General features: G+C 44.2%; 2 protein-coding genes across 3 annotated transcripts in view; both read left to right on the top strand.

Moving 5' to 3' along the window:
• map3k20a (mitogen-activated protein kinase kinase kinase 20a) overlaps nt 1-11505 on the top strand; it is a 43779-nt gene extending 32274 nt beyond the window's left edge. The window contains exons 12-20 of one of the 2 annotated variants that reach the window (XM_063213400.1): nt 2855-2899; nt 3147-3174; nt 3446-3585; nt 3992-4054; nt 4181-4279; nt 7641-7757; nt 8443-8517; nt 9025-9175; nt 10571-11505. In XM_063213400.1, the coding sequence (XP_063069470.1) occupies nt 2855-2899; nt 3147-3174; nt 3446-3585; nt 3992-4054; nt 4181-4279; nt 7641-7757; nt 8443-8517; nt 9025-9175; nt 10571-11334 (1482 nt within the window). In that variant the 3' untranslated portion in view covers nt 11335-11505. Of the gene's footprint in view, nt 1455-2854; nt 2900-3146; nt 3175-3445; nt 3586-3991; nt 4055-4180; nt 4280-7640; nt 7758-8442; nt 8518-9024; nt 9176-10570 lie in introns of those variants that run through there. The other variant, XM_063213401.1, reaches the window with a different exon arrangement.
• An 821-nt stretch (nt 11506-12326) lies between these two features.
• On the top strand, nt 12327-18956 carry cdca7a (cell division cycle associated 7a). The gene is made up of 10 exons (XM_063213402.1): nt 12327-12425; nt 13447-13587; nt 13707-13832; nt 14149-14424; nt 14540-14617; nt 14765-14956; nt 15729-15863; nt 16918-17067; nt 17769-17905; nt 18027-18956. The coding sequence occupies exons 1-10, from the start codon at nt 12414-12416 to the stop codon at nt 18064-18066; spliced, it is 1287 nt and encodes a 428-aa protein (XP_063069472.1). The 5' UTR covers nt 12327-12413; the 3' UTR covers nt 18067-18956.
• The last annotated feature ends 8544 nt before the right edge of the window (nt 18957-27500 follow it).

The raw sequence follows: 27500 nt of genomic DNA, 5'->3' as shown, positions 1-27500 counted from the left end.
ACAAGGCCCTGAGATTTCCCGGAGATTTTTTTTCTCTTACCCGCGCACGCACGACAGCTACAGAAAGTTTCCCACTCCGACTTGGCGGTGATTGTACGCTCATTTGCCCCCCCCCATTGTAATCTTTCATTCACGGCACCCGCTAAAGTGTCATGCCCTATTGACATGTACGATACGGGGCTGGTGCGTGTCAGAAAGCCTCCGCGTAGCGCGTAGCGCGTAGCGTCCGCCAGCCATTTGCCAGCGTAATAGCCATCACAGGCAGAATGTATGGGGCTGGTACTGAGACTACCACACTGTGGCGGTTACTGCGTACCGTAGTGTGGAGACTGGTGATTTAGCCGACTTTGTCACATGGTGACATCAGCATTAGGGGACAGTGAAATATTGCTGTGATCTTCTTACTCTACAGACACATCTGCTCCTCTCTTAAGCCATTTGTGGTTAGACAATGTTCTACCAGCTCATCTGTTTATTGCAGAGGATTATGGTGATGAGCTATGAATACGTGAAATTAGATTTGATTTGGGGGATTCATTTGATTTTCATTTGATTCAAACCTTATTTACTCTGTGTAACAAAGGATTTGGCGTGTGTTTTACCTTTACACAGTGTCCGTTAGTAGTTTTGACCCAAGCCAAAATTTAGGTTGATGTTACTGTAGTGTGGCAAGCATGTTCTCTACCATCTCTGACTTCTATGTCTTAAGAGTGTTGCTGAAATTCAGGAATGCAAAGCAGTGTTTTGACGATCACTTTGCATTTTATAGTATACTCTATTTTGCCACCAGCAGTTTTTTGCCCTGATTGATAGTTTGACTGAAAAGCTGTTTCTGAATGTTATGACAATGGTGATAGCAACATTAAGTGTGAGAAATATTGTTTGCTTCATACAAAGCTTCACATTAATGCTTAGAAATTGAAATTAAATGGCAACCTTTTTACAAAATGTTAAGGTAATTTAAAGATGTATTGTAATTTTATACGTATTGGCAAACAATGTTTAGTTGTATTGATATATCTTTTTATGTTCACTTCTATTGCACACGTTTGTATCCAAACGTGTGCAATAGAAAATCTCCTATATTCTTAATATTATAGATTTCTTACATGTTTCATGTCAGACCAGAGCAAAGATTTTCATACAAATTATGCAACATACTACTCATAGTATCTAAAAGCTCGAGTAATATGTTTTTGGGAGAAAAGGTTTGTGTCTATGAAGCATCTGATGTTCAGTTAGTGTTGCGTTATTGGTAAAGTATGTAAGAGGAGCTGAATGGAGATCTTAACCACTTTCTCATCACATTCTCATTTGTCCTATAATAAGGTTGCAGTGCTTTCTATCTAAAATGTTTTGTAACATTTTTAGCAGTGCACTTATAGTAGTACTTATTCCAAAGCTTTCCTGTGCCTTAATTGCAACATATTCTCAATAAAGACCTTGTTTTTTAAGGTATTGTGTTGTCTTTCTGCCTAGTTCCATCACTATGTATTTGGTAGCATTACTCTGTATGACCTCTACGAAAATATGCAGATTTCTGTCCGTTATGCCAAAAAGGAGTCCTTTAGTGCATGGAGAATGGCCCTCCTAAACTCTTATCTTCCTGATCTTAGTCCGTTCCACCGCAACTTGATTTTGTGTTTGTTCAAATTCCCCTTCTCACATTTCTACGGCTGCCCTAAGCCTTATAACTCTTATGCTGTTGGAGACGGGAGGAATACTGTAGAGGAAGTGTGGGTCGGGACTTCTGTGATGAGTTGAAAGAAACTCCAATTACTGAGCTCCAATGTACGCTCTTTCCCACCCTCTCCACTCCATACAGACATGTTTTGCACTCCTCAACAACATGCTTTGGGTGTTTTAATAAAAACCCGATGCAAGGTTATTTGTGAAATACAATATGGCGGCTCGGAATGCAATATTATGTCATTCTAATTGGCCATGAGGAATGTGGGGAACTTTGGCAGCTGGGGAAAGGGTTTTGAATGTGTGTGTGTGTGTGTGTGTGTGTGTGTGTGTGTGTGTGTGTGTGTGTGTGTGTGTGTGTGTGTGTGTGTGTGTGTGTGTGTGTGTGTGTGTGTGTGTGTGTGTGTGTGTGTGTGTGCGCGTGTGTGCGTGTGTGTGTGTGTGTGTGCGTGTGTGCGTGTGTGCGTGCGTGTGTGTGCTTCCGCCTGCATTGGTTTGTGTGTGTGTGTGTGTGTGAGGGAGGGAGAGGAGCATGGCTGTGGCATGCAGCTGGGGCTGAAGGACCCGATACGACGCCACACAGCAGCACACACAGGCGGCACACAGGCAGACGAAGCTCACATTGATTACCAAGCACAGCCCCTTTTCAATGGCAGCCATCAAGACAGACAGACAGACGGACGGACAGACAGACAGTGTGTCTGTCCTCGCCGGGTGCTGCTGGGATATCAGATGCGAAGCCAGTGGGGAGTGAGAAGATTAGATTCTCATCTCTGCTATCTTCCCCCTCCATCTGATTTTTTTTTTTCATATGAGTGGAAGCGTCCCTGTGTCCGTATGCAGCACCATCCTCGTGTGTGTGGCCTTAATGACGAAATTATTATTTAGTCAGCCAATCATTTTGCCCTATTTAGCTAGAATGACCAGTGTGAGAAATGTGTCAGGATGCTGATGCTGGACCGGCATACTGATGGCTGAGGTCTTGATTTTTAACGATGTCTTCAGTTAGTGTTGGTCATTTCTATATATTTTTTCCCACGTGCAATGTGCTGGATATCTGATTTTTTTTCTGATTGGAAAAATGACCTAAGAGTGTTGCATATAAATACATATGGTTGACCTTGGTGCTATTTTAAATCTCTCTCTCTCTCTTTTTCACATGCAGTTGCTCCCCAATCATGCCATACATACCTGGACAGAAGAACATGTGGTTAGTAACAATACTGTTTTTTTAATAATCTCTATCCAGGCCAGATTGAGAGAGTAAAGGCCCTGCCAGTTATTCCCCTTACATGTGCTTGTAAAACCATTTTACATGTATTTTACCTATGACTTAATTCAATCATCAACATATACAGTGGCAATACTTTTACTTTCCAACTCTGGTTTACCTTTCTCTGCAAAATGACTCATGATTAATCTATTTAACATTCTCTTCTTGTTGTTTCTTCTTACAGCACTTCTGGATGCAGCAGATGTTTGGAGGTGATATACTTCATCATCACTCATATTTATCTTTCCCGTGATGGACAAAATTGTTTTTGTTACAATCTACAGTAGTTCCACGTATTCTATAAATGATTTGGTTTTACCTGTCCAATTCAGCCAGGTGATTGGCTGATTGAATGATCACCTGGTTGAATTGGACAGGTAAAATCAAGTCATTTGGAATATGTGGCACTGGACTGTAACTAATGAATGCGTTTTGGCCATCACTGCATCTTTCTGAGGGACTCTTTTTACCTCTTTTTGTCAGGCGAAGGTGGCTGTGAGATGCTGCTGTACGCAGACATGTTCAAGAGGAACCACATCACAGGCAAGAGGCTCCTGCTGCTGACTGAGGCAGATATGAGGGACATGGGTGTCACCTCCAAAGGACACATCATCCACCTCAAGGTACACACACACAGACACACACACGCACGCGCGCGCGTGCGTGCACGCTCACACATACACACACACACACACACACTCAGAACACACAACAGCGCGCACGCACACACGCACACACACACACACACTCTCAGAACACACACACACTCAGAAATCCAGAATACACACACACACACACACACACACACACACACACACACACACACACACACACACACACACACACACACACACACACACACACACACACACAGGCTGCCAGCCTTCATACCAACTTGTATTGGTCATTAGAGCACCATTGTCCACACAGAAGTGAGGTGTTTTGATGCTGCTTGTGGTGATGGCCGTGTGTTCTCTTCTCTTCTCTCTCTTCTCTTCTCTTCTCTTCCCTTCTCACTCTTCCTGCTAGACTGAGATTGAGAAGTTGGCTAATGACTATCTCGGCCTTTTCCACTTCCCTCCGTTGGTTAAGGTAGGTGGTTGTTGTTGTTTTTGCTGCATCTAAAGACACAGATAAAAACATAAAGTCCAAATGATGTCTTATTTGCATGTGTTTACACATATGCACATTGTTTGTTTGCCATCTTTTTATCCCCAGGATGCGTTGTCGCAGGAGGAGGACGAGGAGGAGAAGATTAAAGTTGTCAATCTGGAGCTGGTGTTTGGGTACCACTGGAAAGCAGGAACAAGCCACTCGGTAGGTACACGCTAGTTACTGGAGTTTTCATTAATGTACTGTTTACATGCACTGCATTTGTGAAAGACAATAAATATGTTGTGCACTGTTGTGCCATTTTTAAGATGAAAACAATGCTCTAATGATGTCATGTTATACAGTTGTAACATAATAGCGCTGAAAATGAAAGAAAAAACAATTGCATCTACTGTATTTACCATCTACTTAGCAAATAACATGCATTTCAGGGTATGTTAACAATCTAGCCAAACTTAAACCCCTGTTTGTTAACCCTTTGTATATGTCAAAATATACCACATTAGAGGGCTACTTTATGATTTCGGGAAATAAGAAACTAGATAATATGGTGGTCCTTATCCTCATACCTCGGATTCGGCACTTGTTTTGGCACTTGTTTTGAAAGTACCAAGATAGTGGGTTATTTGCGTCTGAATACCAAGAAGTCTTCAAAAGATGCGACAAGTCATTTTAATGTTTTGGGTTTTGAAATTGGGTGTCTTGTTTTATCCCCCACCCGTCTTTGATAAGCATGAGCTATTTTCTGGTTCTCTGGAGATGAAAGCAGGAATCTTGAGACCGCTTTGCTGTCACCAGCCAAGTAGCATCGAAAACGCTTTGCTCATCGAAGTGCCTGTCGCTCCTTGGTCAAATTTAACCCTATATTTTAAACCAAAATGTTTGAAGGAGGGGAAAAAAACTTCTGTTTATTCTCCCCATGAACCGTATAATTAGGCTGGCTTTTTCTTTAATTGTCCTGAGGCTGGCGTGTTTTTCTGCCAATCATTATTTTGTAATATCGTCCATGCTGCATCTCCCCAGTGCGTCTCCTTTTGTTCGTACGGTCACACTGTGATAAGTTGTCATTGCCATTGAATTGAGATGCTCGCTGTGTCAAGAATGCCACGCTTCTTTTTCCCTTGAAGTTGCCATTTCCTTAACCAGAGATGCCCCATTATTGTTCCTGTCAAATATTGACCACTGTTACACTAAGCACATTTTCCACTCACAAGACATTTCTTTCCCCCCTCCTTTTTTCTCTAAACAGAAAGCAACAGATAAATAAATCTTTAATCTAAAGCGATACATCACATCCACCCCCGCATTGCCAGCTAGCGGGTCTTTTGTTAGTTTCAAAAAAATGCTGGAGGAAAAAAAGGGCTGGGTTCTCTCCACTTGCTGTTTGAATTTAATCAAAAATGGCCCATTTAGCCAGAAGTCATTTTCTTTTTAAAAGGCAAATGTTATTTAATCTTTCAGCTGTTCATTGTCCCATCATAAATAGTCCCCTTTCAGTGCGTTCGTCGGGGCTGAAACGAGCCTGCTAATTGCCTCCCATTTCTTCTGACATGTGGTGGTTTAGTGGGTAGAAAACACAGCGGGGAGAAGGAAACAGGAGGCTGAGAAAATGAGGGCTAATTATTTTCCTCTGCCTGGTGTCAGGTTCCGTGTCAGCCTTGTTTTTACAAACTGGAAGGTTTTTTTGCACTAAATAAAACAAACCCGCTCTCTTCCTCTCTCTCTCTCTCGTTTTTTTTTCTTCTTTTTTTTTCGGTTTCTCTCTACCCCATCCCTATTTTGCTTGGCGGTGTCATAGTAAGCAGCTGCACTTCTCAAAGGCGAAATGAGGGCCTTGCGAGTGTGTGGCCACCATCTGACAAGCACCCAGGCTCCACGCCTAATGAGCAGATCGTCGTGCAGCCAAGTGAAAGGTGCTGAATTATGTATGAGTTGTCATTAGATGCACACTGTGGTCGTCGTCGTCGCCTTGGCCATCATTACCAAGACATTGTTTCTGCTGGAGTGATTAGGCCAGGGTGGACCGTGGCATGGCGTGGACCCTCGGTGCGATGGGCCAGGGGGCCCTGGCTAAGGGGGCCAGCACCACTACCACGGCTCCATCCTCTAAGCCAGGGGGAGCCTTTCCTGATGCTGGCCGCTTTGAGGGGCAACACCCAGCCACCCCACACAACACCCTCACCACCACCACCACTGCCAACCACAACCAACCACCACCACCACCATCCTCCTCCTCTTCAGCCCCATCCACCACCCCCTCACCCCCAGTCTCAGGGGGCTGTGCAGGAGTGGGCTGCGACTCCAACAGACGAGTGTGTTAGCACCTCTCCTCTGATGTCTCCCTCTGTGATCCCAGCATACAATAGATTGGCCCCGCTGCATGCTCCACGCTCCCTGTGTGGTTAAGCCATGGCCTGTGGCTCGAGCTGGTGGTTAGTGGGAATGACACAATCATTAGTGCTTTGTCGGCAAGCACAGTATTTGGTGAAGGAGTGGCAGCTTTATAGGGAGAAAAAAATCTCCCCCCATCCCTTTCCCCCTCCCTAGATCATGTGTTCATTGTACATCATTGAGTCGGATGTGAACTACAGAGAGAGTGACTGGGGCTGACACTGTGGTTTTACATCACGCCGTCCTGTTTAGACAACAAAAAAACTTCCTGGTTACTTTTGCCATTTTCAAATACAATTTGCTGGGGCTGCAGCAGGCCTACTTTGCATCATCAAACTATAACAAAACATGGAAATGGATTGAGTGAACGCTCAATATTTGCTCAGAGACAAGTTCAGTGTTTTGGTACATTTGACGGACTTGTCGTGGTTCATCCATCTGCTTCATGTACTAGCTATCCCTGGTGTGAAAGCTTGAGGAAGGAACCTGTTACCTTTTACCATTACCTGGCCTCCACCTCTAGGTTGTGCTGTTGATTTAAGTTACAGATGGAAAGGCAGACCGACGGTCCAGATGTGGGTCCCAGACTGGAGCTGCCAGAAGGGCCTGATTGCAGTAAATAATAATTTTAAAAAAAGATATTTGTGTTGGGGCATTTTAGCCTTTATTTAGATAGGACAGTCGAAGATGAAGACAGGAAATCGGGGTGTGGGGAGGGTGGTGGGGAGGGGGGGGTAGGATTGGGATATGACTCAGGCCGGATTCGAACCTGTGTCCCCATGGGCATGTAAGCCCAGATGTGGGGGGCCTATGCAGTCCGCAACTTCCTATGTGTAATTAGGGTTCCCACTAACTGGTCATGGAATATCATGGACATTCAACAGAGGTGTTTCTAGTCATGGAAAGTCATGGAATTGGACCATTTAGCACGTACAGTCAGGGAATGACATGGAATTGTAACAGTGTAATGCTGTTACTTTTGTCTAATGGCGATTTGAAAGACAGATTATCACAAATTGATGACCACAGAGCGAAATGTGTTAACATGGAAATTCTGTATCATGGTCAGGTAAAGTCGTGGAAAACTCATAGAAATGTATGTCTGTCATGGTACGGGAATGCTGTGTAATGCTGAGAATAATTTCTACCTGGTTTTGTTTTCCTATGCCTCCAGGACTGCAAATGGAAGATGTACATGGAGCTGGATGGAGATGAGGTGGCTGTGACGTACATCAAGGACGTCACCTTCAACTCCTACAGATCAGATGTGGACGTCCTGAAAATGACCAAGGTAAACACTGATAAGAATAAGAACCCATGAGACGCTTAATGAATCTGTAAACTTCACAACTTTTGCAGTATTTGTAAAAATAGTTAACAAAATGTTTTTATGTGTTAAAAAAGGAGCCCTGTTTTAAATGTGGTGTTACCAGAATGTGAATGACCAAGTCGTTCTGTGTTGTCAAAGACAAGTAGTGTAGTGCCATGGTAGTCACGTTTTTCAATGACCAACATAGCATTGCTCTGGAGGAACAGTACAGTCGGAAGTACTTAAAGGGACACTGTGTGAGATTTTTAGTTGTTTATTTCCAGAACTCATGCTACCCATTCACTAATGTTACCTTTTTCATGAATACTTGCCACCACCATCAAATTCTAAGTATTCATTTTGACTGGGAAAATTGCACTTTTCATACATGAAAAGGGGGATCTTCTGAATATCAAGAAATGGGCATTTTTAGCTACACAAATGACTGTATTTGAGCCAAACTAGAACATATTAGTTTATTACTGAGTAAACTTTCATGTAAAGATCGAATTTGGCAATAAGCACCCCAGTTTCAATGAGCAGCATAGTTGCAGTACCTTTTTTGACCATTTCCTGCACAGTGTCCCTTTAAAAGACATATAGATATATACTGTATATAACTTAATTATAACTTGTAATGACTTAAGGTTTTATGTGTAAATTACAGCCACCGTTTGTAATGGACAGATGGGTTGTTGGACTATTCGCCAACCAAATAGTGGACTGCACTGTGAATTATGAGGTAAGCAAAGAAGGCTGTTCACTTTTCATTCAATCACATCAAGTGAGGTCCTACCATCTTTTAAAAATATACATTTTTAGGGCTTTTCATACCTTTATTTTTGACAGGACCGTGGAAAAGAGACAGAAAATGAGTGGGGAGAGAGAGACGGGCAAGGATCGTCAAATGACCCGGTCCGGAATTGAACCCGAGTCGCCGCCGTAGTAACCCAGTGCCCTACCATTAGGCCACGGGAGGGGCGAGGTCCTACCATCTTACTCCTTAAGCCGTGGGCCAGCTCCCTCCCTGGACTGCTACGCCGACGACCCGGGTTTGATTCCGGCCCGGGTCCTTTGCCGATCCCTCCCCACATCTCTCTCTCCCCACTCATTTCCTGTCAGTCTGCACTGTCCTATCTCAAAACGAATAATGAAATACAAAACAATATGAAGCAGCTTAACAAAATCTGTTATAACTCACAATATCAAAAGACATGACCTCTCGTTTCCACTTCTTTTTGTGCCTCAGAATGATGTGAAAACTCCCAAGTGTACCAAACACAGCCATGCAGTGCGTTGGAGCACCACAGGTGGTATGGACATCATCAAAACCGTGGAGCTGGTCATCGAGACGGGCCCACCGAAGACTGAAGGACACCCAAGAAGCCGTTCAAACTCAGGTAGCCAGGCTTGGCTGTTCACAGCCATCACATTTATTAGTGGAGAGTGGAGCAGCAGTGGAGGAGTAATGCCAAGTTGGTTGTTGTATATGGCATAAAATATGGAAGGTGAAAAAGTGGATCGCACTTGTGTTCTTCTTTTCTTCTTTTTTATTTTTTATTTACATAGCAGCAGAAGTGTAGACAAACTTTTCGGCTGTCTCTGATGAACACTGACGAAGGCAACAGCCGAAACGTTTGTCTACACTTCTGCTGCTATGTAAATAATAAAAAATAAAAAAGAAGAAAAGAAGAACCCGAGTGCGATCCACTTTTTCACCTTCCAAGTTATTCAACTGGAGACGCACCACATGGAAGAGCGCGGTGTATCTGAACTACTATGGCATAAAATATGAAATCACATCATGGTTTAAGACAGGGATGGGCAACAGGAGGGCCGGGGGCCACATGTGGCCCGACTCCTCACTCAGTGCGGCCCGTAGATAAAACATAATTAGAAATAATAATAATAATGACTAGATATTTTTTAAACACTACAATCCATCAATCAATTGTAATTGTATTGTTGGCCGATAGAGAACACTCCTATTCCTTCCAAACAATATCGGTAGTCAGTGAGCAACCAACTGCATCTGAAAATTTGCGAGTTGCAGTCAGATCCGTGGTCATATGACCCTCCGATGGTGCCGATGAAAAAAATGTGGCCCTCCTTATCATCAAAGTTGCCCCTGCCTGGTTTAGGAAGTGTATACTACCGTTCGAAAGTTTATCGTACTGTTCAAAAAATCTCCCCCTTCCCTTCTCCTGATAATGTGTTCATTGTACATCATTGAGTCGCATGTGAACTAACAACGGTATCTACACTTTGATTAGTCAAAAATTAAGGTACACTTTTCTACCAGCCAAATTGACATTTCACCAGCATTTGGCTGGTTGGTGTGGTAGCCTTATAATGCACGCTGTACCACCAGTGGCACGCTGTAACAGTCATTGAAAAGTTAACTACCATAATACTACAATACTATGACATAAAACTAGGCCTTAGTCATTGCCATTCTGGTAACAGCTCATTTATAAAGCTGTATCTTAACGGGTTAATTCCGAGCCCTGCTTATTTGATTTGATGTGTTGTTGAGGTGTAGTAAAGATTCTCCTCTTTCGTGACTATCTACTAGACTAATATCTGAGCTGCCCTAGTGTACTCTACTTTACCAAAAAAAGTAATTAACCCTTTTTTGCATCTGCACTTGCTGTTCTGTATATTTCCTGTGCACTTTGTATCTGCTATGTTGGCTATGATTATGTCCTCGTTTGTTAGTTGCTTTGGTTATAAAGCTTCTGGCAAATGAAATGTAATGTAATGTGTTCATTTCCCTCCCCTGCCCCCCCCCTCAGGAGTGGACCCCAAGTGGATCCAGCGTTTGCGTGTGAAGCAGCTGAGGTGTCAGGAACTGAGAAGCCAGCAGCTGGCCATGGCCCCGCCCCCGTATCCCACCTCCCCCAGCAACATGACGCTGCCCCAGTTCCTCTCGGCCTATGGGAGCCACCACCAGTCCTCCTACGCCGCCGCCGTCAGGCGCTCCCCCAACCACAGCCCCCTGTCCCCCTGGAGGTCGGAGTCGTCGCGCTGCTCGTCCCCCACGGCCGGCTGCCTGTCGCCCCGCCTCTCCACCCTCCACCTGGGCTCCAAGGGAAGCAGCCCGTCCAGCACCACCTCCGAGAGCGCCTCTGAGCGCGAGCGGCCCCTGAGTGCCGGCCCCCTATATAGTTCTAGGCCCAAAAACCCCTATTTCGACACGGCTCTCAGTCCGCGGGACGCTAGGAGGTCCCCACACACTACAGTTGGCGGACACGGCCAAGGGCATAAGGTGGCGGGCAGGAGCGCTCAGTATGGTGGTGGTGGGTGGAGGCCGCGGTCCAATTCCAGCGTTGGCGCTCTCTGCCAAGTCCAGCCCAGGACTATACCTGGCATGGCCCCGAGGACTGGGCCAAAGGAGGAGGAGCCGGAGGGGGCAAAGGGCAACGATGGGGGCTGGATAAAGGTGGAGCGGCCGAAGAAGCCCCAAAGGCAGCCGGAGAGTAAGCCAGTCAGGGGGAGAGGAGGAGGGAGGAGAGGAGGCCGAGGAGGCGGCGGTGGAAGAGGACGAAACATGAACTGACAAGGACATGGACATGCAGGGACTCAACACCACTTTTACCTCATTGTTTATTACAGAAAGTCACCTGGCCAAAAGACATGTAGGCGACCAATATATATAGCCTTCTTAAAGTAAATGGGTGGCTGAACAAACACCCTTGAGCATTTATTTGTAGCTATCCTAAGGGATACAAAGTATGCTAAGAATGTTAAACTAAGAATATTGTTTCAATGAGCATCATGTTTCATTGTGATGAACTCTGGCAATGCTATTTATTTATTTTATTTCCTTACCTGAATAACTAGATATCCTAAGTATGTTTGCATAGTGTCCCAACAGATAGGCTCCAATTTACAATCTTGTCTCAGGTCAAAGCTGGAAATATATGGGTAGGCTGAGGCTCCACTAGTAAAACAGGTAGCCTAATTATATCTTATGGGATAAGTTTTGAATATCATGATGATTTCTTTTATATTTGTAAATGTAAACCGTTGCCACCTTGACAGTGATTATGTGGAGTCATTAAATTAGATTAAATTAACAAGAATGAAATCTGTCCACATTTTCCAAATGTATCTATGTATTTTCCCCTTTTATAATTTTGCAATCGGCATTTGAAATGTTATGTGTATAGCTTCACATTTGTACAGAGCGTGTGTAATATGTATATTATGATAAATATGAAAAACTATAAAAGTTTTGTAGGTCAGAGGGAGAATTTTGCCGGGTAAAGGTCTTGTTGTTATGCAAATGATTAAAAGATGGTTGGCGCCATAGGGCAGGTCCTGTACTGTGTGTAAAAGTATACCTCATATTTCATTGATAATTGAAAGACAAAAAAATAGATCAGACATTCGAAGATAATGCTCTTAAAAATTAACTGAATAAACGTGTTTCAACGCTCAAAATGGCTGTTTATTTGCTTTTGAAAGGAGCATGATTTAATTCGGGTTTACAGTGCTGCCAGGACATACGCGTGGCGCGAAAGCGGCACACGCCTCTTTCAGTCTTCCCGCGAAAGTTGGTTATTCTTCAAGAGTTCTCTTGAGAAGGCTGCAGCTACTAACTGTTCTCTCAGATAGAATCAACGATACAAGGAAATGCGTTCTAAGGTACAGTAAATGTGTGGAAATTGCTCCAAATACGAGGTCATATTTAATAATTATAAACATTTTAGACAGGAAGATCGTATGTATTTTATGATTAGAAGTATGCTGTAGTAGTCTATGGTTTCAGGCTGTTGCTTGTAGCCCTGCTTCATTCATTCAGGTCATGTTAGCTACAAAAGTTTAGTTGATAGCAACTGAACATCTTTTAGATGTAGAACTATACTTTTTCAGGTATTCCCCAGCTTAAAGATGAAACACGTTTAAACTCGTTATTTACACATAACGATGTACTCCATTCACATTTGCCTCGTATTGTCGTAACAAGATTCTGAGATGTGCTGCCTTTGTCCATTCTGGCCAGGCTGGCTAGCTAGCTACCAGGTTGTAAATTGCAAACTGGCACAGATTTCCCAGGCAGGGAAGCCTGTAGTGGGGTATGAAGGGCAACATATGTTCACACTTGGGAACCAAAGGCAGTTTCCTGCTACATATATGCAGTGAAGTAGTCACGAGAAATGGTTATTACACAGGAATAATAGTTGCAAAGTCTTCGTTGGTTGAAGTTGGGCGTTACCTCAGGTTGTAGTAGAGTAACTTTATTTATCCCCGAGGGGAATTCAGGTATCAAGCTCTCATACCCTGTCGTAGGACACATAATGCCCACATGGACATTTAAAGACGCATATAACACAGGTAATAGCCAGGGAGGGGTAAAATAAAAGGCGATGTGCAAAAACATTCTTTCTGCGTTGACAAATGTGCAAAAAACACGTACTATGAGAGTTGAGGTAGACAAGATAAAAATGACCAGAAATTAGTGTTGACAGATACATCTATGATCTAGTATTGTGATGTAGAAGTAAGAGAGAGAAAAAAGACGTATTACACAGTAATCAAGGTAGAACATATATTCTGGTAAGATGCATGAAGACAATGGGTTAAATTATCATGAAGCAGGCAGTGTACAGAGTGTGATAGGTTGAGATTGTTTCTGAGTTACTAAGTTCTCCCTGTGCCATTGCAGAGGCTCCAGGCGGCAACTCCCACAGCCACCAAGATGAATCTCCGTAGCTACAGGAACTCCACAGTGGTGCCCATGGAAACCTCATCCTCATCTTCAGAGGACAGCTGTGACAGTTTTGGATCCGATGGATTTGGAACCACGGTAAGTGACTGTCAAGCGTGCATGAAGTACAAAGTGCAGAATATTTGGCTTTGATAGGCCTACAGTACAATTTGCCACCATGTGCCTATTGTGTTAACTATTGGTATTTTATCACACAGAGAAAGATCTTAAAACCAACTAGAATCTCACCACGAAGAAGGTCAAAGGCTGTGGAGGTGAGCTCTGAAGAGGACTCGCGCAGTAGCTTTGAAGACAAGAACTTCACTGAGGAGATGCATGCTATGGTAAGCAATCAAGTCACCCTCAATACTATTGTAGTTTTTTGCTTTTAACCCCTGTGTTATGATCTTACTGTCACCGATATTGTAATGGCCAAGTCTTACACTTGTTAATGTTTTTTTTTAAATTATTATTTGTAAAGGATATTTACACTATTACACACATTTAGTCCCTTTTCTGGGTTGTCTGCAATGCAATAGAGTGGTTCCAGAACTCTGAAAAGGGGATATATGTGCTTAATGGTGGATGCATCCTTTAAGGACTAATGCAGTTGGACGGTGAGCTTACCAAATGAGTGTTTCCTATGTGTTGTTGTCACAGAAGGTGGATTCGGACTGTGATTCTGTAGTAGAGGAAGAGCCCGCCCCCGAAAGACGGTCTCGCCGCTCCAACACGCTGAAGGTGGCCCTGAGGTTCCCAGTCAAGAAGGCGGCCCAGAAGCGGCCCGCGTCCGAGCCGGAGGCCCCGGCCAAGGCCAAGCCCCAACCCAAAGCCAAACCCAGCCCACCTGTTAAAGACGAAGCTGACTCAGACGCTGAGGACGCAGAAAACTTCTTGAGCAAGAGAGCCATTAACATCAAAGAGAACAAAGCCATGGTGCGTTTTTGAGCGGTCATATCTTGCATGTTAACAAAACATTGCGTTAATCCTAGAACAAGGGTTTACGCTCAAAAATGACATTAATTTAATTTTACTTGTTTACTCTTTTCAGCTTGCAAAACTGATGGCAGAGATCAACAAAGTTCCTGGGCTGTTTCCTAAAAGAATGTCCTTCCCCATGGCAAATACAGTAAGCGATTTTCTTAAATGGCTAAATACAAGTTACATTGGATGCTGTTTTCATAGAAGAAAAGCCTTGAAACCTTGCACTTCAGAGTGCTTTCTTTACGAGCAGCTGCTCACAAGTGGGCTGTTTTGTGTGCGTCTTCCCCCTCAGCCTCAACGCACTCCACGCCACTCGCTGGGAGGACCACGCAAGAAGAACCCAGAGCGGACGTCACGCGTCCACACGCGCTCCCGAACACAGGTGGACGGCCCGCCCAGCCCTGTGTCCGACGACGACCCTGAGGACAGGTTCAGCCTGGTGCGCAAGAGCCGCTTCTACGAAGAGGTGGACGAAGATGAGCCGGTGGGTGTTTGTTCTAGCCTGATAAACCAGACTAAATGTGGATGTCTAATTTAGTCTGGCCTTGATGCATAATACATCCGAAGATTGTTGATGAGAACAACCTTCCCTCAAAACCCTGCCCGCTTTGATTCAAAACACATCTTTGCGTTGTAATTGGTTTGCCAGATTCATGGCATTCTGGCTTCATTGAATCATTATGCGAGGCCAGACCCACCCGTAGACAAAACATTTTGCCGTCCAGAGGGTGGCGCTGGTTCACCAGGCTATGTTTGTTCACTATTTAATTTGACAAGTATTCTGATTACGGTATATACTGTAGTACAGTGGTTCTCAACCTTTTTTGAACAAATGCCCCTTTGACCTCGTCATAAGCCTCCCAACTTCCCCTTGACTTCATCATAAGCCCACAAACTAATGCACCTCAATGGCATTCTCCTGTGCATTACATGTCTGTTACAAGTACTGCAATGCTTGTGTATTAGAAGTGATGTCTGGTTTGGAGAATGCCACGTTTGGAGTTATGTTAACCCGTTAAGACATAGCGTTATAATTGTACTGTTACCAGAATTGCAAGGACTAACTCGTAGTGCATTACTAAAGGCCTTGTGTTATATGTCATAGTATTGCAGTACTACTATGCGAGTTAACTTTTCAATGACTATTACAGCATGCCACTGGAGGTACGGCTTGCATTAAGGGGCTACTGTAACAGAGTTATATGTCTCTGATTTTCCTGTAGTATATTAATTGATATTTTGGCTTGTACTTGCAGAGAGAGCCACGCAGGAGGAGCTACAATGGAGTCCTGGCCATACCCCACGTGGTCCGACCGGTGGACGAGATCACGGAGGCCGAGCTGGACAACATCTGCTTCAACACCAGGGAGAAGGTCTACAGCAGCAGCATGGTGAGTCTCAGGGCTGATAGTATTCAGGCTCCATGCCTGATGTCAGGCTTGACAGAGTTTGCAAAAATAAAAACATTGATAATAATTAGCCATTAGGTTATTCTTATCTCGGAAAGTACAGGTTCAGGGTTTTCTTCTACTATCAAGCTTGAATAATGGTCATACACAGGCTATTAAATGTTTGAATAATGTGTCAAAATAGGCCTACGTTACGTCACTATGCAGTATCTTGTCGTCGTCGTTAGAGCAGGGGAAAAAGTTCAGGCTCAGGATTTTTTTTCACCATCACCCCTGGAGTCTGCTGTGGTGTTTTTGTTGCTGACTAGGCGTCACCTGGGGGCTATACTACAAAGCTGATCCGAGGAAATGAGAACTCCTGGCTCTTCTATTAGATGATTTACCTCTTAACTTAACCTGGTTTAGTCCTGAACCAACTTTGTTGAATTGGCCCCAGGGCTCTAAACTAACACCAGCGAACCGGCCAAATGGTAGTGAAATTTCAGTTTGGCTGGTAGACAAGACCGACTTACCAGTCACTTTGACCCATTAGGGAGTAGTGAGTGTTTGGCTAATAAGATTAATATCTACTAGCCATGTTGGCTGGTTGTGGTTGGTTATGGTTCATTTAGAGCCCTGGGCATCACTGTGATTAGTCCTGGACAACTTTGCTCTGCCGCTTCATGTGATGTTCTTGTGTAACAAATGCCAACCTATCCTCTCTGAACCTTACAGCCATGCTGGTCAATTGACCAGAAACCTGGTCAACAAATGCACTGGCTAGCACGCTCCATTTGTACTTGACAGTTGATGTGAAGTCATGAGTTCTAGCCTAGAGTGGGTCCGGGGGTGTTGTTCAGGAGGGTAAATCAGGGAGGCAAAGTGTGACTAAGTCACCAGGGCCCCATGTGTATAGGGGGGGCCCACACTGTCCCATTTATTAAGACATATGGCTGGGGGTGCTCCATTGGATCTGAGTGTACATAGGGCCCAAAATCTGCTGCAATGTCCCTGGGAAAGTCAGAAATTAATATCTTTTCCCTCCCTCCACCCTCAGGGGTCCACTTGCCATCAGTGTCGACAGAAGACCACCGACACCAAGACCAACTGCCGCAACCCTGAGTGTGTGGGCGTCAGGGGCCAGTTCTGTGGGCCGTGCCTCAGGAACCGCTACGGAGAGGAAGTCCGCAACGCTCTGCTGGATCCAGTAAGTACAGCTACAATACTATAACTTACAGCTTTGCATACTCTCCCTCATTGTTTGCAGTAGGGCTGCACGATTATGGAAAAAAATCGTAATCACGATTATTTGGGTCAAAATTGGAATCACGATTATTGATTTCTTTTGCTGAATTTTCTTTTAAATTATATCAAAATGAAATATAACCAAGAATAAATCATATACGGGATGAACGAAATAAAACTGAATTGTAATAATTATGTAAGAGGCAATAGCATGACACTTAGGTGGAGGGATTTCTGGCCAGAAATACCAGCCTGTCAGTATGTTCTGGCTTCAAGGACGCTCGAAGGCAGGTCACAATTGATACCATTAAATCCTGATTTCAATATCACGATTATCGATTATTTTCGATTAATTGTGCAGCCCTAGTTTGCAGGGCTCTAAATTAACTTTTTTCATCACCAGCCAAAAATGTCTAGTGGCTTAGCCAAACACACACTCACTAAATGGGTCAAAGCGGTGATAAACCAAAACTAGTAGATGTTAATCTTACTAGCCAAACACACACTCACTAATGGGTCAAAGCAGCTAGTAAGTTGGCATTTTCTACCAGCCAAACTGAAATTTCACCAGCATTTGGCTGGTAGGCTGGTGTTAACTCAGAGCTGGTTGTCTGTGTGTAAGTCCATGTCTCCCTGGCTGACCTGGTTGTGTTGTTGCTACAGGAGTGGCAGTGCCCACCGTGCCGAGGAATCTGCAACTGCAGCTTCTGCCGAGCCCGAGAGGGGCGCTGTGCCACCGGGGTGCTGGTCTACCTGGCTAAATACCATGGCTACGACAACGTCCACGCCTACTTGAAAAGGTAAGGGGCCGGGGATAGTGTTGTTCATGCACCACCCTGTAACTAAACAATATATTCAAGTGCTGACATAATACAGAGCTGTATGCACTGTTACTGACTTTGTGTGTTTGTATGGTTGCAGTCTTAGGAAGGAGCTGGAGGAAGAGGAGGAGAGTAAGTAAAAGACCAACGTTATCCCTGATGAATTTGGATGAATGGCATCGTTCTCAACCATTTTGCTTACAAGTTACAGAAGGCAAAAGGAATCACCTGCTGACCTGCTCTGTTTTTTTTTTTTAACCATGTGCGTGATGCACAGTGTAGACTAAAAATGGCCTACCGATGGTCTTTTTTTTTAACTGTACATTGTTTTAAATGTATAATTTTACCCTATGAAAAGCTGTACAAAACTGTTTTTGTATCCCTTTATGAGATTTCTCTCAACATGCATTAAAAAAAGGAATTATACCAAAATGTAAAATACTGTCCTTTTTAAAGCTATTTGGTGTAAATGAGTTTGCTTTCACTTAAAAAAAAACTGTTCTTTAAGGCCATGGCCATGTATGTGCATGGCAATATTCCTCCATTGAGCGTTGCCCCTCCTCTCCGACTGGAGAAATCTGGTATGAACATGTTGGAGTCCATGGCCACCGTATGCATGTACATATTTTTTTTACCATTCACAAAACATGTCTGGTTCACAATGTTCCTCTGCTGAGTACATTATACATTCTGCTGTGTTGATTCTTCACTTGCAGAGCAGTACAAATACAGAGTGTTAAATGGACTCTCAAAGTATTGAATTAACCCAACAGGCACAATTGACAGTGTAGTTGCCCCCATCCTGATCCTTCTGCCCGGTGCCGCTCTGGGTGGCGAGGGCACGAGGCGCCTGGCCCATTACCCTTTTCCTTCCTGTGCCGAGAGGAGGGGAGCCGCGTGATATACGACGGTGCCGGCTTGAATCCTTCATTAGATAACTGTCACTAATGGTGTGGAAACAATTAGCAGTTCTCTAATGGGAATCTCGTACCTGTAAATCATTTTTCCCTATTAAAGCACTTTGCTCTCATCCTCTGGTCTGATCTTTCTCCCTTTTTTCCATTTCCACTGGTGCTTTGCGGGCCAAAATAGGCTTTCTTCACTACCTGGTGTCACTCATGAGCCGATGGCAAGACTGACTCAAAAACGGTCTACCTCAGATATGGACATTATTATGACTATTTAAGGCGTTGGGGCCTAGTGTTGATGTGTTCAGTGTCGTTGATGTTGTGCCCTTGAGGAAAAAATGTGGCTAACCTCAATCATCACTGACTACCTGCATCAGGCATCATATTGAAGCTAGTAGTCTGGACAATGAATTGGAGCGTTTTTATCATCGCATTTAGGGTTAGGCTGAACGGTTCAGGTTAGAAAAAGGCCAAGGAATAGATCTCCATTCAACATACGTTTTATTCCTGGGTACGCAAGCATGAGTTCCATGATTTATAAACAAATCTGGCAATGAACGCAAGTGACTTAATGTAAGTGAAATAGAAACCAATAATATGAGTGAATCGCTGGTCATGTTTTACGCACGGGCATTATTTAGAAACCTTCGCGCATTTTGTTAAAATGTGATTATTCCTCTCTTCTTGGTGGTCGCCAGGCTACATGTGATGGAAGATGCCTCATATTGGTAAAGGGGGGGTTTAACTCCTCTTATTTTGCACTGGGAATCTTTTGGGTTCTGTGGGAAACGAATGCTTCAAAAACTATTATTTGCATAATAAAGATGCACTTGAAAATACTGGTATTAAATACCAATGATCATCCACTTTGGGATGATGAATATTTAGGGAAATAATTGTTTACGACGCTCAATCATCGAGCTGATCTGGTAATCAGGCTATGAAATACAATATTTATTCATTAGAGCGGATTTAATGAGGCCTTGCGGCGCTAATTATGAAAACCACTGTAGCAGTAAATGAGTAGCGCATGGCGACGGGAGGCCGGGTACCTGTTAGGAGGCACTGGGGCCGGATGGAGAGCTCGGAGAGAGAGCCCTGTGCCTGGCTGCCTGGCTGAGCAGCACCGGGCCTGTGGGTCAGCCCAGCCAGAGCCGATCCCGATACGCTGTAATTAGACCGGGCTGCCTCTCGCATCGCCCCACTGCTGTGGGAAGCACCACCACCGCCAGTGGAAACGCCAGCAGGTGCAGGCTCCGATTATATTGAAGAGGGTCTTACCGCCCACATCTAGGCAGCTCAGGTGACTAGTTGGCCCCCCTTCTTCTTTTTTGACATATAAATCTGCGATGTATTGCAGATGTGTTGATGTTTGAGATGGTCTCAGAACAGCCAAATAATTCAAGTGGAGAGTGAATATTTTTGTGGTAGGGTGCCCAAAATAGCCCCTGCTTGTATAAGGAGGATGGCAAATAAACTATAGATTTTTGATACAAAAATTAAATATGAGAGCGCACCACTTTTTATTCAATCACCACCCCAGACGAATCCAACATTTTCAGACACACAAACAATTACCTGGTCTGAATCCTGACCCTGCGCTCTGACACGCGCACACTGGAGGAGCTGCCGGTAAGCGGACAGAGTGATTGCCGCCTATAGGTTTGTGGCATTGAGTCTCATGACACGCTCTTTACCTCCTGCCTCGGAGGGCTGATGGAAATGGCTTGGTCCCGGTGTCAGGGACATTATCAAAGAAAGAGGCTACCCGCAGTTGTTCCATCTCTCCACGGAAATTGCCAACTCACCCTAACAAAGGAAGGCATAAGTGCACTCATTGCTGGCCGTCAATGGGAGCGTGATAAGATGACGTTATAAATAGTGAAATATCTCCACAAGGGGGGACGAGAGAGAATATGACATGACGCTCCATCTCTCTCTCTCTCTCTCTCTCTCTGCATCTGTTCCCTTGAATCTGTGAGCCACTCAAAGCATTTGGAGAGCCAGATGCGCACTGGGACGTTCACTGTTTTGGGCTGAAGGGACTTTGATTGGGAAAGCTATAGGATTATTACTTTCTCATCATTTGAGCAGGATGAAGTATATTTCCTCATTTGCGAATGTTAGGCATAGGCTATGGGATACACCAAATAGTTATGTTAATAAAATAAATAGGGCGCAACATGGAATATTAAGCAAAAAGAAATGTTAAGGTAAAAAAGGGACTGTCCAAGAAAAATCCATATGTTTGAAAGATATGTCTTACCTAAACATGACAGCATCTTCGACTGTGTCCATAAGGGGGAGCTCTAATACAGGCGAGGCGACATCTCTTCAGCAGCTTCCATTACTTAAGTCATATCTCTTGCCTGGACTCAAATCAGCGGGCTAAGTCAAACACAAGAAGTTTCAAATAAACATGTATCACTCACTCGGAATGTCACATTGAAAATGCAAACCATAGGTTGCTTCAGCTTGTGAGCATACCCCCCCCCCCTCTCTCACTCCCCCCTCTCTCTCTATTGCTCTTATCCTTATTCACTTTTCCATCACGAGCATGCATGGATTAAGGCACGTAAAGAAGCCTCTGCTTTGACAGCGATGGCAGTCTCTCTACCTTGGCAGGCATCCTTGTCTCTGCCCAGGTTTCCGTCACTGATTAGCCAAAAGCCATTCCAAGATGCCATTCCACAGATGGAGAGTCACTGCTTATAGACAAATAGGTGACACAAATGTGTGGAATTGATTTCATGAAGAGATTTCACATGTTTTAAGATGTGCATTGTATGTGAAAGGACGTTGCTGTGATGCTGAGATTTGTATTCAATTACAAGTACTGTGACAGCCCTTACAGGTAACTCCCAGAAATATGTCAGCTATCCATAACTAGTCTTAATTTATTAATTTGTATTTAACTTTCTCTTCTGGTAGTATTTCAATTAACACACACACGCACATATGCACGAACAAACACATAAACAAACAAACACACACACAAACACACACACACACACACACACACACACACACACACACACACACACACACACACACACACACACACACACACACACACACGTTTCCATGTTTCTTTTCCGTCCTGCTACTGAAAAAACAATCCTGTATTGTTTTATTATTTTAACAATGAAGGACATGTACTCCTCAACTGCTCTGGATTCAATATTGTCATACATGTGGGGGAAAAAGGAGGGTCTGGTCATGTCCTATTTCAACTCATATCTCAGTTAAAACAACATGGATATTGTCCACTTATGAGTAGGCCCATATTATTTGTGCAAAGTTCAATATTTTCTCATGGCCTAAAGTGAAAATGACACATTTTGTAAGTTAATACTTCCCAGTCAGTCGCTTTTTATTTGTCCTTTGAAATCCATACAGGCTTCACTTCAGCAGTAGCATGGATCAGATAAGACATGAACGGACCAGCCCAGTCCAACCCCATCCATTGTTTCCCTGTCTCATTGGCCTCATCATTGCTGCGTCCAAGGCCGCTGACAGCTTTTGCCGGGCCCAGGACAAATTCATCTGAAAGCCCCCCCCCCCCATCCAATACATGCAATGTAATGAGGACCCAAATTTGGGCCCCATCTCTCCCTGGGCCCGGGACAACAGACCCCTTTGCCCCCCCCTGTCGGCTTCCCTGGCTGTGTCTCAGCTGCCAACTTCCATGCAGGCTTCCCCAGGCAGGCAGATAGCGGCTGTACTACAGTAGTAGTCTTAGGCAAGGCAGCGTGTGTGGGTTTGTGGATAGATAGTTAGTGACAGAGACGGCCTGGCGCCTGTGCATGATGATGATGATGATGATGATGATGATGATGATGGTATCACTGTTTTGTTTCAGTGGCGGTGGGTCTCCTCTCTTCTCAGTGCTAAGGAACTCCATGGCCTTGCCTTGGCCCGTCTCTCCTCTCCTCTCCTCTTCTCCTCTCCTCTCCTCGCTCCACTCTCTACCCCAGCTCCAGCCCCAGCTCCAGCTCCATCTCCAGCCCCAGCAGTGGAGGAGGACGAGAGGAGCACTGAGCAGTGAGCACCAGGCCTGTGTGACGCTAGCTAGCTCACTGACCCCGCTGAGTGCTTGTGGGTGAGGGGTAATTACGAAGCTGAGGAGGGCAAGGCTCTAATATGTGTCTCAGCACAAGAGAGAGAGAGAGAGAGAGAGAGAGAGAGAGAGAGAGAGAGAGAGAGAGAGAGAGAGAGAGAGAGGACTAGCTACATTGAATTGAATTGATTTTTTTTATTGAGATGGCACATTACAGCATGGAGAAGCTCCAAACTGCAGCAGCGATGCGATGTGATCTGATGTGTGGGGGTGCTTGTGTGTGCTTCATTAATTTTTACCTCATTAACAGGCTCCCTCGCTCTCCTCAGAACCTACGGTACACAATTCATTGCCGCTCGTTAGCGCGTTAGGTTCTTCAGCAACGAGCAGCCGTGTGGACATTTAGAGATAGGGCTACATGATGGAACTTTGTTGATATCTTAAGCCAAATAGCTGCCCTCACATCCATTTTTCACAACCTTTACACTGATACGGCGCTAAATGTCCTGTAATGTATTCATTAAGGGAAAGGTTCGCTTGTAGGAAGTGGAGTGAACATTATTCACTATGAGGAGGGGAAAAAGCACTTTAGAAACAAGGGTAAGTGTTTAAAATACCCACATCAGCTGTAATGGAATCCATGGCTATTCCTGAGTCAGTTCTTAGGTGGATAAGGTTCGTTCCTGTATTATAATGAATTTGCTTCATGTAGGCTACAATGAAAAGAGGAAATGCAGATTACAGAAACAGAAACAGCATACACATCAGCAAGGATGAAGCCATGAACAAACACACTGACACTTCACTTTCTGGACCACTGCAGATAAGTCTTTTTCAGTCACAAGATCCTGTTATAGTCAGCCAGTGTTACTGGTAACAGGGTCTAAAGGCAAAGCTATAGGATGTAATGGTAATCTTGAAACGAATGCTGATTTACATGGCACTTAAATATCTATTATGGCCTGCCTTAATTCTTTTCTCTCTAACAGAGTGTGGGATCACCTCAGCCATGGCTGTCCTGATTAGCGACGAATCCTCTCCTCCTCCACACATCATCCGTGACTATGACCTTGCCCTGACCTTTGGCTTCTTCCTTCATCCAGAGAATAACCGAACCTGACCTGTGAACTAGAAATGCCAAAAAAAGATCAAGTGTTAAACAACCATGTAACATGTATCCATGAAACAAATGACATCAGTAAGTCTACATAATAGGCAGTAAACAATGTAAACGAGAGCTTGGTTATGCTACACAATACCACAGAGATGAGTTCATTGTGCTCCCATTATAATGCTACACAACCGGCAGAATGAAATGTAATGCCTGCTCTGATGAGTGCTTCAGAAACGTGTTGCCAATTGTTTAAGCGGTGCCACAATTATGTTCAGCAGCGCAACGTCATTGAGGCTCACAACAATGAGGATGGCTGACAAGAAAACGCTATTCAAACGTTTAAAGAGACCACTCCAAAGTAAAACAAAGACCAAAAAAAAAGAAACAGAGGAGAAAAAAAGAGAGATGAGCTTGAGGGAAATTAGCAGCAGAGGGCTCTTTATAAGCTTCAGATTACACCCACCACTCAGACTCCAGGCACTACACATACAGCAAGCAGCTTAGTTATTGTGAAACAACTGGCGAGACAAGAGCCGTCTGTCTGCATGGTCTTCATTAAGGGCCCCTTAATCAAACAGGCATTGGCTTCTATTGTGGCCATTTTAACAAATTTCTAAGTTCCCAGATGGTGAATCACAGACAAATTTTAAAGATTAAAAGAAAAATACCACACACAAAAAATCACATCCCTTGAAGATGGGATGTCAAGAAAGACCGACAAATTTTCCAAAGTGACAAAACACAACACACAACACACAGTAAGAAGCTGTGAATGCTTGTGAAAACCATGTTTGACTGAGGCATAACTGGTTATGTGGGAAAATATGTGCAAACGTCAGATGTCTACACAGATACTCCAATGGAAAACAGAAGAGTATTCATTGGAGAGTGACAGTACTGTAGTCTCTGTGGCTTTCTTTTTTTCTAATGTGTTCCATAACTGCAACATCCACCCTCACGCCTCCCTGGGGTTCCTGCATGTTGGCTTAGCCATTTGAGCCCATGGACAACATTTACGATACTTTTGGGCTTGTGCCTTTATTTTGATGTAGGATAGTGAGAGACAATGACAGGAAATTAGGTGGGAGAGAGAGAGATGGAGAAGAAACGGGAAATGAACCCAGGCCCAAAGGTTTCTAGTATGGCCTACCGAGCCAAGGCACCATCCCTTCCATTGAGACACCTCTAGCTGCAGCCAGTGCCACCCTCATGTAGCCTGGTCCTGACCATCCCATAATACTACCATTTCCATTTCAAGTGTCTTGGCGGAAGAACGTAGGATGGCGCGCGAGGCTAACCCTCTTGTACCCAATATGTGATGTGCACACTTACAACCTTACAACATTAACTTGGCCAAAATGGTTAGTAGATATTATTAGCCAAATACACACTCACTAATGGGTAAAAGTGGCTAGTAAGTTTTCTTTTCTACCATCCAAACTGAATTTTAACCAGCATTTGGCCGGTTGGCAGGTGTTACTTTAAAGCCCTGCTTACGACAACATCCACCTCATGGTCGCCAGGGAGCTCCATGGCAGGCGAATCAAAAACTTGTAATATTTCAAGACAAATACACCGCCGCAAACCTCAGGAGCATTGGCTTGTTTAAAAAGCCTCGAAATATCCCACAGCTATGATCATTTAAATAATAATACATTAACATTGGTGGGAAAAGGAGTGTAATTGCAAAATATTAAATTAAACCCTGGAGCTTGGTTCCTTAACCAAACATGCTTTGGCTGGTTAGGTTTCCACACAGAGGAAATGTCTGGCATGCAGATTAATTTTTCCCTCCCATTCTCTCTCTCTCTCTCTCTCTCTCTCTCTCTCTCTCTCTCTCTCTCTCTCTCTCTCTCTCTCTCTCTCTCTCTCTCTCTGCGTCTTTTTCTTTCTCTCTCTCTCTCTCAGATGGAAGAAAACAATTAGGCGTCTGAAATACATTTCACAGTGTGCCTCTTGACACACTTTCACACATCACAGGGGCCACAGTGTGCAAAAGAGGATACGAGACACAAAGTCATTATTTCCAATGTCTCGGAGAAACACACACACAAAAAAAAGACAAGGCACCATTGTCATTTTGCACCATTTTGAAACATTTCAATTAGGCCGGCGATAAGGATAATAAACATAATGGTGTTAAGACCTCAGCTGTTGTGTTGGCTTCCGGCTCGTCCTTGACAGGGTGATGGCTGACCCCTGGATCAGAGGTGGCTGGATGCCTGCCTGCCTGCCTGGGCTTCGCAAAGACGCATGTGTGTTTGGTGTGTGGTGCCATCTCCATGCCACACAGATATGCAAGCGCACACACACACACACATACACACATATACACACACACACATACTGTACATACATCCATACATGCTTGCACGCACACATACACACGCACGCACGCACGCACGCACACACACGTGCATGCTCGCGCACACACACACACACACACACACACACACACACACACACACACACACACACACACACACACACACACACACACACACACACACACACACAAAAGCGCACACACACACAAAAGCGCACACACACACAAGCGCACACACACACAAGCACACACACACACACACACACACACACAGATTCCCCTTCTAAGTCCCCCTTTCTTCAGCCATCAAGCCTTTCACAACAAGGTGAAGTTGGGCAAAGTTGCGCAGCAGCAATGATCAAACAGTGCCCGGGCTTTCTGCGGCGGGGTGGCAGGGCCAGCGAATGCGAACACAGATCTGCTTTAATTGTGGCAGCGGGCCCCTTCCGCCACACTCTGTCTGTCAATCACAGCCTTTGAATTTGGGGGGAAATTTGCTCTGTTCAGTCTGTTAAATGATGTATCCAATTAAATGCGTTAGAATTCATGATCTTCAGTCAAGGTTAAATGAAAGCAGTTACTCCTGTCAGTAAAGGTGATTAAATACTGACTACATCAGCCACATTTTCAGCACAAAATTAAAAATGTTCAGGGGTCTAAAGCATGAATCTTTCTTCATTATCCTGCTGACTTGCAGCATAAATGCCCGGCACATTTTGGTGTTAATCACCACCACGTTCATTTTAAAACTTGCTTTCGTCTCACGACTTCAGAGAGGAAATGCCTTTTAATATTATTAAAATGCTGCATTTCCTCTCTCTCTCTCTCTCAAGACGTAGTGTTTTACATATTTGGGGAAAAAAAGAAGGCTGAGCCTGCTGATGTTCAAAGGGTTTTTGCGATACTTGGAAAAATGTTTCATGTTGAGGTTGTAGAGTTGATGACGTTTTGTCTACATTTATCAGGTTAACATGTAGCATTTTACATCCTGTAACATCAGTTTATTTTAATCCATTGTACATTTACATATACAGAACACATTTCACATGTACATTCTTAATATAATAATTCTTAATAAAATAATACACAAATAAACAAACACACACATACACATGCACAAGTGTCCCCACCCGCACGCCCGCACGCCCGCGCGCACACACACACAC

The sequence above is a fragment of the Engraulis encrasicolus genome, chromosome 13, assembly GCF_034702125.1.
Source record: "Engraulis encrasicolus isolate BLACKSEA-1 chromosome 13, IST_EnEncr_1.0, whole genome shotgun sequence".
NCBI lineage: Eukaryota > Metazoa > Chordata > Actinopteri > Clupeiformes > Engraulidae > Engraulis > Engraulis encrasicolus.
Note: the sequence above shows the minus strand (reverse complement) of the source record. Positions and strands in the feature narration are given on the sequence as shown.

Bases quoted from the DNA above. Each gene is read 5' to 3' on its own strand.
- cdca7a (XM_063213402.1), top strand. The intron at 14,957-15,728 runs GTGGGTGTTTGT...TTGTACTTGCAG, and splicing joins AGGTGGACGAAGATGAGCCG to AGAGAGCCACGCAGGAGGAG. The intron at 15,864-16,917 runs GTGAGTCTCAGG...CTCCACCCTCAG, and splicing joins AGGTCTACAGCAGCAGCATG to GGGTCCACTTGCCATCAGTG.